The 17,941-nt window shown below is 36.1% G+C and overlaps 1 protein-coding gene across 1 annotated transcript; it reads left to right on the plus strand.

The window, feature by feature from the left end:
* Window positions 1–2,271: 2,271 nt before the first annotated feature.
* On the plus strand, window positions 2,272–3,577 carry LOC128805481 (vesicular inhibitory amino acid transporter-like). Its single transcript, XM_053974208.1, has 2 exons — window positions 2,272–2,316; window positions 2,426–3,577. Exons 1-2 carry the CDS (start codon window positions 2,272–2,274, stop codon window positions 3,575–3,577), a joined length of 1,197 nt encoding a protein of 398 aa, XP_053830183.1.
* Window positions 3,578–17,941: the final 14,364 nt, after the last annotated feature.

Genomic DNA, 17,941 nt, shown 5'->3' on the forward strand with positions numbered 1-17,941 from the left:
CATGGAAAACAACCATAAAATGTATCTGGTAAATGACTTTATTAATATTTCAGTAATAATAACTGAGGTACTTCTGTTTCAACACATAAAGGCATAGACCTTTCTAACTGAAATATATTAGTGCATGTATATAATTCTTCCAGCTCTGATTCAATTGAAAGCTGAATATACCTGCTTCTAGAGGGAAGCCTGGTGAATTAGGAAATGCTGCTCTTTCATATAATAGGTACTCTGTTTTTCTCATTGGCTTAGAGAAAAAACACTGCTCTAATTTAAAGATTTCTTTCCTTCATGATTGATGCTCACCCCGCAATCTGCCCCAAAAAAGAACGGCAATTTTGTGGCTTGAAGAGGAGAAGAATACTTTTTATATGTTGATGATTATTTAGTGCTTTAAAAAAGGCCTGTCTTCAGACCTCTCCTTATGGATCAGGCTTGGGAGTACTAGAATCACTTAGAAGTGGGATGCTAGGTATAAGCTCTACAAAGCTGAGACAGGCACCTGCCTTCTTTATGAGCTCCATCAGGAATAGGCTCCTAGACTCTCTTCACAGAAACTGTCTGATAGGAATAAAACCTGAGGGAAAACACCAATTCGGAAGCATGTCTGAAACTCTGGTTCCCCACATGGCCTCATAATCATGATTGTGGACGGTGAAGTTTAAGATTTATACCATTAAGTTTACCTCTTCTGCTTTGGCTTCTGAAAGTCAACAGCACTACCCACTCAGGAAGTGAGAGAAGAGTGGGTCACCCCTTCTGTGGGGAGGGGTTTCTTTAGGGGTTCATAGGTTTTGCAGAGCAGATAGGGTTGCTCAGGTGTGGCAACACATTTCTCTTTCTCTCAGGATTTTTCATAGAGGTGCACAGAGAGAAAGAAAGAGAAAACAATTTTTATTTCTGCTCCTTGTTTTTCTCATGTGGAATGTGCTTGGAGAATTGTTTAGCTGGGGTGATTGCTTGACTGGATTCTGGTGAGAATTGTTTGGGCCTGATGGCCAATCAGATCCACCAGTGTCTGGATTCTTGTGAACAGGGTCACAAGTTGTTAGTAGTTAGATATGCTAGTTAGAGAAAGTAGGTATGTAGTTTTAGTATCTTCCTTTATATAGTATATTAATGTATTTTAGCATAGTTATAATAAAGAAATCATTCAACCTTCTGAACTGATGTTGGATGTCATCATTTCTTCCCATTGGGTTCGCCTGCATTTTACAATACTCAGGTTTGGTCAAAAATAGAATGTAGGTGTGTGTTCTAAATCAATTCCTCCTGTCAGGCCAGAATAAAAAACATAAGCAAAAATACTCAGATTTCATCATGTCATGGGTGCAGTAAGAAATACTAAAGTAAAAATTTCTGCAGAACTTCTTGTATTTCTGCATAACTGTGTTGTGCAGAAATACAAGTGTTTCCTCCTTACCTTTCTTCAGTTGTCATGAATTAAAATGCCTGACCAGTTTGACTCATGTGCAATTCCTAATTTCAGGTTTGTAACACAAAAAAAATGTCACAAAAGCATCTTTCTTAAATTGGATGCTTTTATTAATAACTACTCTTCAAGGGTTTTGTTGGTTTTGTGCTGATGGAAATGATGAAAACTGATGAAACCACATAAAAGTTTAATTTGTCCCTTAATACAGAGAAGAAAGGAAAAAAGACAAAGAAGTGTTCATAATGTTCTGTGAAAGTAAAATTCCTTCTTTATTTTACCAGATACAACAAGTAAAACTATGTTTTTTTTAAAAAAAAACTGCTTAGTAAAAAAACGTTTTGCAATTTTTAAACACCTAAATAAGTTTTCAGAGTCTAGAATCTCAGCAGTTAGAAAAATCACTTTATCAGTGGACTTAGCAAGAGCAAAGGCCCTGTGAGGCAGACAGAAGCTGTGGAGGAAGCACAAGCATAATCTGATGCACTCTAATGTCATCTTCTCTCCAGAGGTCTGTTAAAATTTTTTTGACTGAAGGAAATTGTCATTACTGAATCTATCTACACTGCTATTTTTAATTGGAGTGAAACTTGTACAGATGATGCTACAGATGCTTAATTTTACTGATACTGAACCTGTTTCATTAATATGCATGTTGACTGAATAACTATGGACTTTCTAAAATGTGATTCTAATCACATCAGCATTAAATATTAACTAGAAAGCTGACTCTATCATTCAGTCACATTCTCATTTTCCCAGCTTATCTTTACATGTGTGTTGATAGAAGTAGTTACTTTTGCTGGTAATTTCATTTATCATAAATAAACACATTTCTCATGGTTGTTACTTACTTAGCAAAATGGAGTAATTTCACCATGCAGGTGGGTGAAAGCAATGTTCAGTGGAGGATGGGATTGGGGGTGCAACTTCTCGTAAACATTTTGCCCAAGGGATTTTGTGCTATCTTTTCTCTCTCTTCTTCCTCTTCAGGGAATATTTGTCCTAGGATTGCCATATGCTCTCCTCCACAGTGGATACAGTGGTCTACTTCTTATTGTCTTGGCTGCAGCATTATGCTGTTACACAGGCAAAATTCTAATTGCTTGCTTGTATGAGGAAAATGAAGATGGGCAACTGATAAGAGTGAGAGACACGTATGAAGATATTGCAAATGACTGCTGCAAAAAGCTGTTTCCCAATCTAGGTGGCATAGTTGTCAATGTAACCCAAGTGGTGGAACTGATCATGACATGTATTTTGTATCTGGTTGTTAGTGGGAACTTGCTGTCACACAGTTTCCCGTATGTACCCGTGACTGAGAAAACTTGGTCTGTAATTGCATTTGTTACTCTGTTGCCTTGTATATTTATAAGAACTCTAAAAATTGTTTCCAAACTCAGTCAGCTTTGTTCTTTGGTTCATTTTGTTATCATCTTTGTAGTGATAACTTACTGTCTCACACAAATGCATCAATGGTCCTGGGCAAAATTCAGACTCTCCCTTGAATTTGAGGACTTCTTGGTCTCTGTAGGGGTGATCATTTTCAGTTACACTTCACAAATATTTCTTCCCACACTTGAAGGTAATATGAATAACCCAGGGGAATTTAGGTGTATGCTAAACTGGACTCATTTTTTTGCCTGTATATTGAAAACAACCTTTGCACTTACTGCTTTTTTGACCTGGGGTGAAAAGACAAAGGAAGTTATTACTGACAACCTGCCATCATTTCTTGAAACCCTAGTGAATTTATGTCTCTTAACCAAGGCTCTTCTTTCTTACCCTTTGCCCTTTTTTGCAGCAACAGAAATTGTGTATTCTTGTATTTCTAAAGACAACCATTCCAATTACAGATCTCCACTACTTGCTCTGACTGTAAGAGGCTCATTTCTCATGTTAACTCTGTTGATGACCATGTTCACACCACATTTCGCCCTGTTGATGGGTTTGTCAGGCAGTGTAACAGGTGCTGCTATGACTTTTCTTCTTCCTTCTCTCTTCCATTTAAAACTTAAATGGAAAAAACTGTCCTTCTTAGAGAAATGTGCAGATATCTCTGTTTTAATTTTGGGCTTCCTTTGTAGCCTTGCAGGCATAGTTTGCTCAATAAAAGGGCTGCTCAAAGTATTTGGAGGAGTGTAAAACATTTCCTGAAAGACAAATAAGGAGCAAATCTTATAAGTGGTTTTACCCTGTTAATCAGTGAATATGTCACTAGATAGAATTAAGCATCTGCTTATATGTTTGCAGATTCAAGTCTTTAACTGGAAAATTATGTATCTCTAATCAAAGTGGAAAATAATATTCATAGCCAAAAAGTACAAAATTAGGCCTCTTTAAAACATTAAAAAGAAAGGTATTGAAAATGGTTTAACATGAAAATAATTGTAAGTAATCCTACATGGTTTTAGTCATACATGGCATGCACTTCCTGAAATTACTATTGCAAGTGATTTCACCAATTTAACCAGAATTCTTCATAGGGTTAGATACTGTTCAGTCTCAAAGCTATCAAAACTAGCTTACAGGATGTGAGTGAGAGAAATCACAGAATTCTATTGTTAGATCTATTATTGAAAATGGATGAAATATTATTTCATCTCATTGGCAGACTGCAATTCAACATGTGAAAAGAACAAATCAGTGAATTTTGGTTTTTATGTAAGACAAATTCTACTACTTGTTTTTTAAATGAATAGGCAAAAAGAGAGCTCAGTTTAGAACAGCTTTGAAAGTCTGCTTTTATCATGACTTCAAATGAAATACAGTCAGTAAAAGGGTCATTCTAACAGTTCAAAGTCATGGAAAAGAGATTTTTTTTTCTGAAATAAGCTATAGCCAGTGACTGCAGCTTTTCTGCAAGTCTAACTCCTAAGATTCATGTCTCTGAAATGCAACTACTATATTGGTTGGGTTACCAGAAGTCTCACTGGTAGCATGAAAAAGTTATGCAGTTCACTTTCCCTCTTAGGCAGGAAATTTCTTTGATCTGTGTATTTTATCTGATTCTATTAAAAGCTCAATGGAGTAAATCAAGTTCAACCAACAGAACACAGTTAACTTCCTGTACAATTTGGTAGATCTTTAGTTTTAAAAGATATTGGCTTAATAAAAAGAGCAGCACTGCAATGTATTTCACATTAGTGATAAAACATTATGACAAGAAGCAATCTAATCAGAGTGCTCTATTCTAATGAATACATATTATCTTATCATACTAAACCTCTGTTATAATACATAATTAAAGTAATTATTTCAAAGAAGAAAGTATGCATTTTTGTTATCAACCTTGTCAGACAACTTTGTACTGTGTCATATGGAAAAGTCTTTGAACATCAGAGTAAGACCGGGTGACGAAGCGCCCAGCAGTATCTGCTTAACTGAGCTATTTTTCCTGTGTAGTTTTTCAGCATTAATGCTGCTGTCCTGCATGAGCAACAGTTGCCTCTCAAGGCTGATTTGCTGAATGATAAAAAACAAAGGTGAGGAGTTCTGGAAACCCTTGTATGCCACCCTGGCCCTTCCCTGTCCGCTAGTGTACGCATGTCATATGTAATAGTGATGAAAATTTATTAAAACAGATTAATTGTGTTATGACATTATCAAGAAAACTGGAAATAACTAGTATCTCAGAATTTTATTACTGCTTCCTGCAATGGGTCAAATTCTGCACTCAAATCCACAACAATTTGAATTATATTAAAATTTGTACTGGAACAAATAGGAGACTTTTTATCTTTATGTAAAATGACAAAAATACATTGCCCATTGAAAGAGCTGAAAGCTTATTATTACTGCTATGACATAGTCAGAAAGATATTATTACTTGGATGATATTAATCAAAGGATTTAATTACTTTTTGTGTGGAGAAATTTCATAGATAAACAAACATGCAGGAACAGTATTTGTTCTGTTTATCCTGTATAAATCTCTGAGGACAGAGGGAGGTTGTCCAAAGGGTTTTGTAAAAATTCTTTCTCTTACTTTCTTAGGAACACACACACACACACACACACACACACACTCTTTTCCCATCTACTACTTCTATTTAAAGTGTTTTGTCTCTAACTCTTTGGAAAATCAACAAATGCCTCAGTGCATTTGCTGTTGGGGAAAGCTTGAAAACCAAGAAAAGCAATTTATTTTGTGGCAGTTTTAGGCATTCACTAGCTCATCACTGTGATTCAAAATTGGCGTTAGTTGTACTTTCTTTTCTTAGCCTTTTTCAAGAAGTCAGTGCCCAGTCCTTTCAAACCAAAGATGGTCACTTCCCACTTAATCATGCTCCCTCTTATGTAAGATCTTTTCTACAAGGATAAATGTTTCCTGCTTTATAAAATATGTCCTATTATTGTCCTTTTTAATAATTTATGTAATTTCTGTTAATATCAGGGAAAAAGCAAGGGCTATGATTAACAAGTCAATACAACTGTAAATGCACAAAAGTGAAAGTCATCCAAGTGCAAGCCCTCAAGAAGTCACAAAAGGCACTAGATTAAGAGGGAAAGCATAAAAGTTCAAGACTTTTTGTGGTCAGCACTCAGCAATTTTGAAGTGTGCCATTGTTGTGGGACACAGAAGATATATGAGCTTTGCTTTAAAGCCATGCCCAGACATCTTGATGAGAAACTGTCTTCTGGACTCAAGATTAAGTGAACATCCCAACCTGGAAAGGCAGAGATGCATATACACACCCTACAGACTAAGCCTGAATGTGGTGCATAACACATGATAAAGACAAATATTAATGATGTAAGACTAACTCACTGGATTTCATTTCCTAAAACACACAATCACATATTTTTATATATAAACTTATTTCTGAACATTTTTCCAATTGAAAAATTCTATTAATAGGATATGTAAAACATTTACACCTTTCTGTATTAGACATTAAAATATGATCTATAGAATAAGTTTAGAGAATCTGGAAAGGTGATGTTACCATAAATTATGAACCAAGAGGATCTGCATTCATCTAAGTAATGACTACTTAAAAATTTTGTCACTAAATTTATACTACCAATCATTAAAATCACTGAAGCTAGGAAAGTAAAAGTCTGACTAAATATTAATGTATTATTTTGGCCACTCCTGGATTATTAATTGTAGTATGATAGTGCTTTATCAAAATTAATTCTGAAAGCAAAAAACTGACAGTTGTGAACATGAAGAAGATGCAACGGAAAAAATTATGTACTGAAATAAAGCATTTTCAAACACTCGTACTTCATTTCCTCCACCAGTAGAAGTATGAGTAAAGGAACCTCCTCCCTTTCAGCAACAATAACACAGGCATTGCCCAAAATTCTTCTCCCATTTTGTAGGGAACACCAATCACTCTATTTCTACTTCTCACAGTAGTAATGCAGATTTAAGTCAATCGGATTACCCTAAAATTAAAATACAGGCTCAGCTAAGTTATCTTAGGAACTTCAAGTGTTTATTTATGAAGGCTTTTCAAAACTGAAATCTGAAATTAGACTGAAAACCTCACTCTACTGACTCAGTGGGAGAAAAATAATTTACTTAAGTGGAACAATGTTCTAACTCCTGTAGTCCATTAACAATACTTAATTTACTTTTACACCAAAGTTTGGTCATCACTTTACTTCCTTACTGTAGTTTCTTTTCCACCTTATTACATCTCTTCTCTTTTTCCAGCAGTGAGATAAATATTTTTCCTGCTGACGGTGAGAAAACATGTCTGTCTTCTGACAGAGATGTCAGAAGAGCTACAGAAAAAAATTATTGAGGCTAACACTATTTCATTACCTCTTTATCCTTGATAGCTCACTTTTTTTTTTTTTTTTTTTTGTGAATTCTGTATCTCACGTACAAAATGCATTTCACACTAACTGGTTACTCTGAAAAAGTGATTGTATAAAAATGGAACAAATAAGATGCCCTGCAAATGCTTCATTAAGTCAAGTTACAATTTTCAGTACTTTTTTTCAGAACTACCATATTTTAAAAACTGATAGCTGATTTCTAGAAATCATTTATTCAGTTCTTCTTCATTCTTAATAATTATCTGGATGACATATTGGTCTTAGAAAATATTCATCTTCTAAAATGAAGTAGAAAAAGAAATATATCTTAGAAATATTTTTATAGTATTCTGAGATTTAGTTGTCCCAAGGGTTAATGGGATATAAAATGTTGGAAAATTTATTGTGCTGTTTAGTTGCTGACAATGAATGTAAAAATACACAGTCTAAAATCCACCTAAATATTTTTGTTCTCAGCATAAGTATTTGTTAAGCTGTTGACACACTGAAATTAACTGTTCTTCATTCTTCCTCATCATCATTACCTTTATGTTGTCACCCCTCAGATGTCTAATATATTTCTCTTCACATTAGAGGCTCTTAGAGGGGTGAGTCCTAAGATCTTCATTTTACAGTTTTCAAGTGAATTTTCAGAGCAGAGATGAACCCCAGAGGGAATCCCAAGGAATCTCTAGGTTAATACTTGTTATTATGCCATGCCTTCATAGTGATCCTGACAATCAACATTGCTTTTTCTTTTTTTTCCCTCTTGTTCATCCTTCATTTGGTCTCTGTCGGTTTGTGCCAGGATAACATGAAGGTAATAGCACAGCAAGCAGCCCATTATGCAGCATAAATATTTAACTGAAAACTGCCTTTCTCAGTTTTTTTTTTTTTTTAAGATAGAAATATAAAATTATATAGCTAAATAATTATATATAGAGGGATGCAGCACATGGGAGAGGAATTAAAGGCAGAGTAAATGCAACTCAAAAAGCAAAAGAGGAGATGACGGGAAAATGTGGTGAGGGACTGGGAGAGGAAAACTGAAAACCGGCAGAGGTTTGAGAAGAAGTAAAAAGGAAAAGAAACATCACGGAAATTAAAAAACTCAGAAAGAGAGAAGGGGAAGGCAAAGTGGGAGAATTCATTTAATGTATGATTTAATATCATCTATAAACATTTTCTACAGTTTTGCACAAGCAGTGATTCAAACTATTCCAGGTAATATAAGTCAATATATTCTGTGTGTGAACAGTTTTCCTTTCTTTCACTTCCCCATATCTCTTATGAATTCAAAACATTTAAAATAAAATCATTCTCATTTGTGTGGAAGCTCTATGTTTAATGTTTTCTGTTACCCAAAGGAATTTGAAAACTTGTTAAATAAATAGTATTATAAACAAATTCTTTTTCTCTGTGTGTCTTTATCTATTTCTCCTCTTGGCCTCTTCTAGAGCAATGATTCAGAGGTATGCAGCGCTTCTAGGCAGCTATTGCCTTGCAGCCCCAAAAACAGTGCAAAAAAAGGTCTTAAAATGGGTAAAAAATGTAAAATGGGTAAAAGATGGGTAAAAAATGGTGGTAAAGAATGACCACCACAGAGGCTCTTTTGCACTTGGGACAGAAACACAGCTAATATCCCCACAGAAATCCCTGTCTGGAAATGGCTTAGATTGATTTACATGTCTGGTAGCAAACTCCAGCGAGGTGGGAGTTGGGAAAGCTAACTCTGAGATGTCATTGTACTGTACCCCTGTTGCTCCTCAGGTGACTCAACATGTAAAATGTCAAATTGTACCAGCATATAAAAATAAAGTATCCTTGTGAGCTCCTTCACTCTCACAAAGGGACCTATTTAGACAGTTCCCCAAAATGAGCAATGTGTAGGAGCAAGATCCAGTTCTCTCCAGAGAGTATGTAATAGGTCAGGCAGGAGATCAGGCTGCCTTTGAATGCAGCATGACTTCTGATCCAAATTCTGCATGGATGCTTCAAAGTAAAGATTTTGCTCTTACATTAAAAGGAGTTTTACTATATGCTTTCTGTGCTAAGATAAGGTGCTAATGATGGCACAAAGAATTGTAAGAAACCAATGATTTATTAAGTTAAATTAAAAGTAACAAATTAAACTGAAAGGCACAAAGTTAATCTTAACTTCACTGTGTGCAAAATTGAACATAATTTAAATCACAGCTAAAATTTAAGGATTTCATTAAGGTTATCCTTTATCCTGATCTTCTGGCTTCAGTGATAGATACAAAAGGAACTGTGATCAATAATTAATGTTCTTGTGTCATAGGCTACCATCTACAATGCTAGTTACTCTTCCTACATAAGACTCATGACAGCCATAAAAATGTTCCTACTCAGGGTAGAAAACAAATCAAAAACAAAACAAAAAATACAAGAAAAGTAATAATTAGCAATGAATGCTGAGTGTAGCCTACCTTAGGCCAGGAGCCAAGAGAACAAGGGATGTAGAGCTAAGTCAACAGGTGACCATATTGTTAGCACTCTAACAATGATAATAATTTGCAGTAATAATGTAATGAACAAAGATGGGGTGAAGGCAGAAGGATTAAAGGAGAGCACGCAGCATACATAAGCCATGCTACATCTAGCAAATTCCCAGTGCAGCTGCTCCAGGGATATTAAGCCTCCTGCAGACAGCTGCATCCCCCTGCTGCCATCTGTGGCTTGCATCCCTGGTGCTACTACTGTTGACGACTTGCAGAGTTGCAGAGGCCTAACCCTCCATCAGCAGAATATATCTGCTCCCACACCTCCTCACAGGGAGCATGGCTGCCACCTGATCCATAGGATACAAGGGCTTTCCTGAGATTTAATCAGCTGTTAATTAATCCTAGGAGTGATGGCTAGAGAGGGGAATGCCTTGCCAGCTGAGATGTCAGATGGGAACGTAGGGTAAGCATCAAGTTATCAGTTTTATTAGACAACACTAATCTCATTGGTACAGACTTGCTAATCACACTTCAAGAGAAAGTTTTATTACAAATGGTCTGAGAGGCTGAAATGGGTCACATTTTAAACGTGGGCCAATGTAAAACAATCCAAATCAAAGTGGATCAACTGACTTCCAAACGACTTCCAAATGCACATAGCGCAACAGATCAGAAACAGATGATTTTTAAACACTCTTTCCCTTTCTTCAGTCTCACCCTCAGTCCCTTAGAACTTGCAGTCAGAGACTTACTGTGCCATTGTTACCCCTTGCTACCCAGAAAAAGTTTTTCCCATCACAGTTAAGGCCCAATGGGGTGTCTGCTCCCTGTTCTTCTTGAATAGATCCTCATTCTCCACTTGTGTGCCTCTCCAACTTGCACATCACAAGCAACTCACCTCTGTGTGTTTTCAACACCCTTTAGGAAACAAATTGCTTCCCTGAACATCCGTGGCCTGCTCTTGGCCTGGTATAGCAGCCAGGGCAAGGGAAACATAAGCAGGCAGCCTTCTCTCCTAAATCAGTGGTGCTGCTTCAATGTGCTGCTTTTGCATGGTAATCCACAAACAGGTATCTAAAGTCATGGGCTGGCTAGCATGGATGGCCATTTGAATTAAAAAAAAAAAAAAAGGAAACCTCCCATAGTCTTTCTGCTCTTATGGGCCCAACCACAATACTCTAGAAATGGAAGCCATGCAAAACAAGGTACTACCAAATAAAATATATATGCTTTACTTACTGTGAGTAAACCAAATCTGAGCTTGATAGTTTACATGTCACAGTGACTCCATGCATGAAACATGTGAGACCATCAGGTCCCAAAATACCAATTCAAATCAGTTGAGCACTGTGCTCTGAAAATCTGTTACCCAACCAAATAAAAATTTTAAAAATCAACATCACGGAAGTGTTTTCATTAAACTTGCCATAATGCAGCAATACAGAGTGCTCCAGGCCAGAGTGTATTGTATCAATTGAATCTGGAGTACAGCACAGCTGTTTTCAGAGCCCTGGAGCAGCACCAAACAGGGCAAGAGGATACAAATTGCAGTAGGTTGGAGAGTTGTTAAGCCCACAGATCTCAATGTGTGAAGGACTGGATCAGAAGTCCTAAAGAAGTCTTATACTCCTAGGATGGACAGTATGAGCAGCTCTGAAGGACGCATCTTAAATAAATGTCTAATGCAAAGCATTATCCCTGCTGTTTTCCATCCAGGCTTAACTTCAAGATCCAACACCTCAATTATGCCTCAAGACTACAAAGTAAGACTTACTTGCAGGGCTAACCTGTTTACAGTCCCTGGGAACAAAATGATTTTAAATGACTCTTCTATGTTAACTCCAGAAGTTGGAATTTTTTTTATTTGACAAGACCTGCAGCTGAAGCAAATGCAACACCTTACTTGCTGTTCAGCTTTTCCTTCAATGCAGCATTTTAGCCTAAGGCCTGATTAGGATTCTTTTAGGGTGATTGGATACGGTAAGCTCCTGGAATAGCACTAAGCCAGTATAATTGGAAGAGGTCTTAGAAGAGATACAGCTTCTTAATGACATATGGTCAAAGGTTGCTTTGAAAAACAAGAGGTCTTTCTGACTTCAGTTTTCAGGTCTGCAATTTCTTCTGGACTCAACCTGGGAATGTGGTTCTGAGACTTTCTTCTAAAGGATGAAGGAAGGAAGCAAAGCTTTTGAATACTTACTTTATGTGATAGAATAGTATATTGGTGCACTGAAAATAGCATTTTAAAGCCTGGGACCACTGTATTTTACTGCTTAATGTTACTAAAACTACTGATAAAAGATTTCTTTATATTAGTCTTTAATTCCTGATACATAATATATTATATATACAAACAATGGCAAATTCATTTACCGTTGAACTGAAATAATCCTAGAATATATAAGATAAAGCACAAAATAAAATTGGATAAGACAAAATAGGTTAAGAAAAAATAATTTTATACCTTCCTGAAGACAGATACCATTGATATTGCAGGGAGAGGCAGTTGTAAAAAAGAATTACTAATATTGATCACATTTAAAGGTGTGATTCAATCACAATATGGTCAGAATCTTGCTTTGATGCAAGAATGGATGTGTACAGCATCATGTATTTAGAAATAATAGACCAAAGTTATATTTATTTCTCTGAAGATTTCTCCCTCAAATTAAATGGCAGAAGCAGAAAGCTCTGGAGGGAGATAGGTACAACAAATCCATAAACAAAAACAGAGGTGTTTGATAAAATATGGAGTTTCTGTGACTATAGTATAAATCATAATCTTTGAAAACCTTAGCTTTATGGAAAAACACTATTGCATTGCATTTCATTTCATATAGGAAGCCTATAATATATTCTCCTTTAAGGTTTTTGACAAAAACAGTTGACAAAATTATCCAGGGCTGTTTTATGATGCAGCCTACTACATGAAAGGCAAAACAGAGAGCAATCTGCTATTTTAATTACATGCTCGAAGCAAATGCAATATCTGCAGCTTTAATAAACATTGACCCTTTAACTGAATGTGCCCTACAAACACATTAATGCCCATCTGGGAAATAATCCAATGAAATAATCCAATCATACCAACAGAGAATGACTGTTAGATTGGCAAGTGAGGGCTCATACACTTTGGTTGGTAGCAGGATGTTCTCAATTATCTTGCTGCCAGAGCTAATAAAATTCCATCGAATTCTTCATCTTTATAAGCAAATTGAAAATCCAACAAATAGAGAGGAAAATTTTCTCCTTGTTACCACACTGGTGTTCACTGCCACCAGTTATGCCTAAACTACAATGAAAGATTCAAAACTTTCCAATTTCGATGTTACAATGGCTAACAAAGCCATAGAACTGGCTAGTATCTTACAGACAGGTAAAGTGTCTCTGAACCAGTGAGGTCCAGCCAACTGATATTGATTATTATATTAATTTAGAGCCACCGCATCCTGATAGTTATCAGGAAATTTCAAAGTGCAGAAAAGGAGGTACATTGCTGGTAAGATACATCTGCTGGCAGACAAATAAAAAGAGAGGAACAGGTGAGTGAGAGATTGGCCCAAGACTGGAGAAAGAAAGCTTGTCTTTCTGTTTCCTGCCCAGATATTTTATTCATTATGCCCAAAATGTCATGATTTAAAATTACATGTATAGGTCCCTACCTATTGGTCAATGCAACCGGGGTTTTTTAGAAATTGGTTGTCTCCGAACAAAAAAAGTGAGATCAGACTACAACTATTTGATTCATAGGAATTTGGGGCTGCTAGCAAAGTTTCAATTCATTTAGGCTTTTTGTTTGTTTGAATGTTGATTCTCAAAACCAAGAAAGCATTTAGTTTATTCCTATAAGGTTTTCAGCAACCAGCAGAAGTTAATAGCTTGTATTCATTTTAAGCTTAAAAAGCAAGGGTTTTCATGAAACTCAAGCCTTCATCAGCAAAGTACAAACTGTAAAGGAGCATTTTATTCCTACTGCCTTCATCAGAAACTGTGGAAAGTGGCCACACTGAAGATACGAGACCCTCTTTCCAATTAAAAAGTATAATTTGGCATCAGAGTTGCACAGATAAATAAATTTTCTGTTGTAATTCATAGCTGTGTACTATTTACAGTTACTAAGCATTAAAGGAAATCTAATTTGCTGTATATTGAAACACAAAGCAACTACAGAAAAGCTTTAACATTTTTCACTTCTTTTTATTTTTCACCCTCACTCAAACGATTCTTTTAGGATATTTTGGAATATTTTATTTTTGCACTATCCTGATTACACAGACTTTCACACACAACTTCCTCAGAGGCACACTCTTGTGTGCAATTACGACAAATCAGTAATTCATTACAGTCCAACATTTTTTTTTTTCATTTCCTCAAGATCTGATGAAGTAGTTTGCATTCTTGGAAGACCAAATATTAGCAGAAGCCATGCCACTCCCTTCATACCTAAAACCTAGCCACATTTAAGCTTAAGACAAACAGAAGGTAGATTCTGACTGAGAGTCTGCACACATAAACAGGCACAAGAGACTTCAGAAATTAACCTTGATAACACTTATAATTTTGTATGAGACATTCCCATGCAAATGAGGGACTGTAACTATAGCTCACAGTATGAGATCAAAAGTCCATCCAGAAGAGTAACATCTCTTTGTCAGTGACCAAATACAGATATCTTCGTAACAGTGTCAAAACAAAGCCAGAATACACCAACACTTATCCACACTACTTTTTCAATCTCCAGTGGTTAGTGGTTCAGCAAACTCCTGAAGGAGAGATATTATCTTTATTTGAGTATTATCTGGTGAATTTTTCTTCTGTTAATTAGCTTCCTGAACAGCTGTACAATTTTAATATCAAAATACGCTGTGGGAAAGAGTTCCACAGTATAACTAATTTTGTTAATTTTCAACCTATGTCTCAAAAATATAATTTGAACTCTCACTTGCTTTTGTAGCAGTAAAAGAATATTATTGACGGTCTTAATGGCCATGCTGACTGTACAAAATTAAGTTGTCTCTTCTGGGCTGACCATTCCTAAACAATTTTGTTGCTCCTCTTATGTAAGCTATTTAATCTCTGATCACTGCTATCATCCTTCCTCGAACCTTTTTCTAGCTCTGCCCTGTCCCTTCAGGGCATGAGAGATAGGAGGGAAGACCAGAAACCTAACACAGTATTTTAAAAGTGTACATAACCTGACATGCTGTTTTGTTCTCTCTTTCTTAGTAATCATTTCCTGCTCTTTTATTGGTAACATTGCTCCTGCTGTGGTGCCCAAGGACATATCAAAGCAAGCAACTTGGAAATGGAGGTAATATGTTTATCAAAACAAATGAAAAAAAAAAAAAAGATACTTTTGGCATGTGTTTCACAAAAGGGATCATATGATGAAGAACAAGTGTAATACCTAAAAATTGTTTTATTTTATACTTGCTCCTTTGACTTTTACTGAACATAAAACTGACATTTTCACAGAATTATGTGGAGTTTTTTTTTGAGCTGCAGCAGGAAGTACAGAGTTTATGACCCTGCATATAAGTGAGGATTATTTTCTCCACATTGTGCGTTACTTCCCAGAAATCAAAACCATAGAATGATAGAATCATAAAATATGCTGAGTTGAAAGGGACCTCTCAGGATCATTGAATCCAGCTCCTGGCCCTGCACACTACACTCCAGGAATCACACCATGTTTCTGAGGCCATTATCCAAATGCTTCCTGAACCTCGTCAGGGTCTTTCCGCCTTTGAGGGATTAGAATGCTCCTCACAACTTAGCATCCTCAGCAAACTTACTTAGTACTCCTTTGACAATAACTGGTCTGCAGTCTCCGAATTCCAAACTGAAATGATAGCAAAATGTTATTGTCACAGTCACCACCTTCTGTATCTTTTGTATAGAGGTAGTTTTAAGGAAGATAGTAGTTCGGCTATATTTCATTCTCAATTTCCTTTAGATCTCCTGGGTAAATACCATATGTTTCTGGCAGTTTGCTCCCCAGGGAAAGTGTAGTGCTGACTTGCCATCTGGGGTTAAACCACCACAATTTGTTTTACAACCTCCTCCCCAGACAGTTTAAAAGAGATCTTCAGACTCATCCTAGTAAACGTGACTTTTGGAGTGTGAATTTCTTGGATCTTCCAAGCTGAGGAAAGATGAAAGAATCCCTTTGGATTTTCTGCTGTAACTCCTCCTTTCATTGATATGTCAATTGACCTTAATGACTCCAAGGGAGGATCCCCATGCCGCAGGGCTTTGAGGAAGAGTTTGCTTTTAGTTTATGCATTCAGCAAATAGTCCCTAAAACATTAATTGCTGGCCTGTGATTTGTGCCAGTATGTTTAATTTGCCAGTTTTCAGGTTTTCTTCCCTTTTGCTTTCTTGGATATCCTTGAGTTTTTTTGAAGGATATTTTCTTCTTTCAGCACTTCTTTTACTCATTTTCTGTCCAAATCACGACTGTAAAATTACATATTTAGGTAGGAAAACCAGAGAAGTTCCTTTTGTATATAAATATTTTTAAAAAGTCTTTAAGCCCCCCCCCCAACACATTACCATTACTTTTATTTTCTTTCTTTACTACTTTTTAAAGGCCGTTTTTTTTTGTTGTTTTCCTTTTTTGACCTGTCATATATTCACAGTAATTTAGTTTATTTTTCTGCTGATTCTTTCCTGCCCTCTGAAAATTTCCTGCTCTTAATTTGGTATAAATTGCTGCATTTCTTTACTCTATGACTTGTTTATTTTCTGTTGGCTGGAATTCACGGAGCACATTTTTAGGTTCAACTATGTCACATGCTAATTGTGATTGCTTAAAGTCAGATAATTGTGATTAACATGCAACCATTAATGCATCAGAAAGAGAATGTGTCATGTAAGCAAAATTTTTTCTGAACTGCTGCACACAAAGTATATGCTGCGATCTACACACTTAAATGAAAATCAATAGATAGCTATGAAGTGAAAATACCTCGGGGAGACTCAGGTTCCACTGACAGCATTCTCTTGGGGAAGTGCAAACATTTCAGACACAAACAAAAACCATTGATTGAGAGCTGAAGAGAAACAGAATTCTAAAAGTTCCCTTTAGGTGGCTTATTCTGTCCTGTATCCTTAGCACCCTACAGATATTCATCAGGCAAATTTAATATTTTCCTTCATCTGACTTAGCCACAGAGAAGAATCGCTGTCCTAAGAAAACATGTATGAAATGCCCAGCCTAAGATGATTCATGTACTAAGAAGACCTCTAGATCTTGCCTTTATCAAAGACACAGAAAACAAATTTTCAAAGGATGGGGTGTCTGAAACGACTGATGTAATGAATTACCTAATCAATTTTCTGCTGAAAGACTAGGCAATTTCCTGTCTAGACTATATTGTAGAAGTGCTTGATACTAATTTTCAGCAAGCAAAAGAATAGCTGTCTGTGGCTATTTTCTGTTCACACAAAGCCTGCAGAAAACACTGCAAGTTTTTAATAGTACTGAGCTGGCTAAAAGGCAGGATACACAATAAAATATAACATCCTGCTCTCCTCAGTTTCTGTTGAGAGCAGGAAGTGTTTCTTTCTGACTTACCAATTGAAAAAATTGTGATACTAAAGCCAACCTTGCCTCAGGTCCTCTCTTACAATCTCAAGGCTGCATGACTGAACTGTGATACTCTCCTATCTGTTATACCAAATTAATAGAACTATTTGTGAAACAAAATGCTTTTTGAAAGTAAAGGTATCACAATTTGACTGAAAGGTTGCTTCCTTTGCTCAGCCGTTTTTGTCTCTATTATTAAACTACAATTCAAAGGACAAATTAAAACAATTATTTTTGTTTCTGAACTGGATTTATCTCATTACATGTACTATTACTTTGCAAACAATTCCATTTCTTTGATTGTTTGTCACACACTTGTTGCCACTATATATGTTCTACTAGGTACTTGCTATATCTCTCTTACAAGAGAATCACCTTTTAATGTTAGCGTTAGTTCATTGAAACAGTTAATTCTTGAATTGTGACACTTCTATGTGTTTTTTCTCCATTACATATATTTATTTGGCTAATGGCATAACAGAAAATAAAAGGCTTTAAAATTACAAAGGTGACTTAGGAGCACTGTGGTCTTGCTGAAGGATATGCATATTTGTCGTGGTTTCACAATATTTTATTCTGACATCAGGAGCTGATTTCCAATACAATACAATAAGAAAATTTTCAGAGGAAAAGCCAAAAGAGAATATTTGCCATCAGTTCAAGACTGAAGGACTGAAT

The sequence above is a fragment of the Vidua macroura genome, chromosome 3, assembly GCF_024509145.1.
Source record: "Vidua macroura isolate BioBank_ID:100142 chromosome 3, ASM2450914v1, whole genome shotgun sequence".
Taxonomy (NCBI): Eukaryota; Metazoa; Chordata; class Aves; order Passeriformes; family Viduidae; genus Vidua; species Vidua macroura.

Excerpts from the sequence above, each read along its gene's own strand:
- LOC128805481 (XM_053974208.1), top strand. The coding sequence starts at position 2,272 with ATGGTTGTTACTTACTTAGCAAAATGGAGTAATTTCACCATGCAG. Across the intron at positions 2,317-2,425 it reads GGAGTAATTTCACCATGCAG|GGAATATTTGTCCTAGGATT; the intron begins GTGGGTGAAAGC and ends CTTCCTCTTCAG.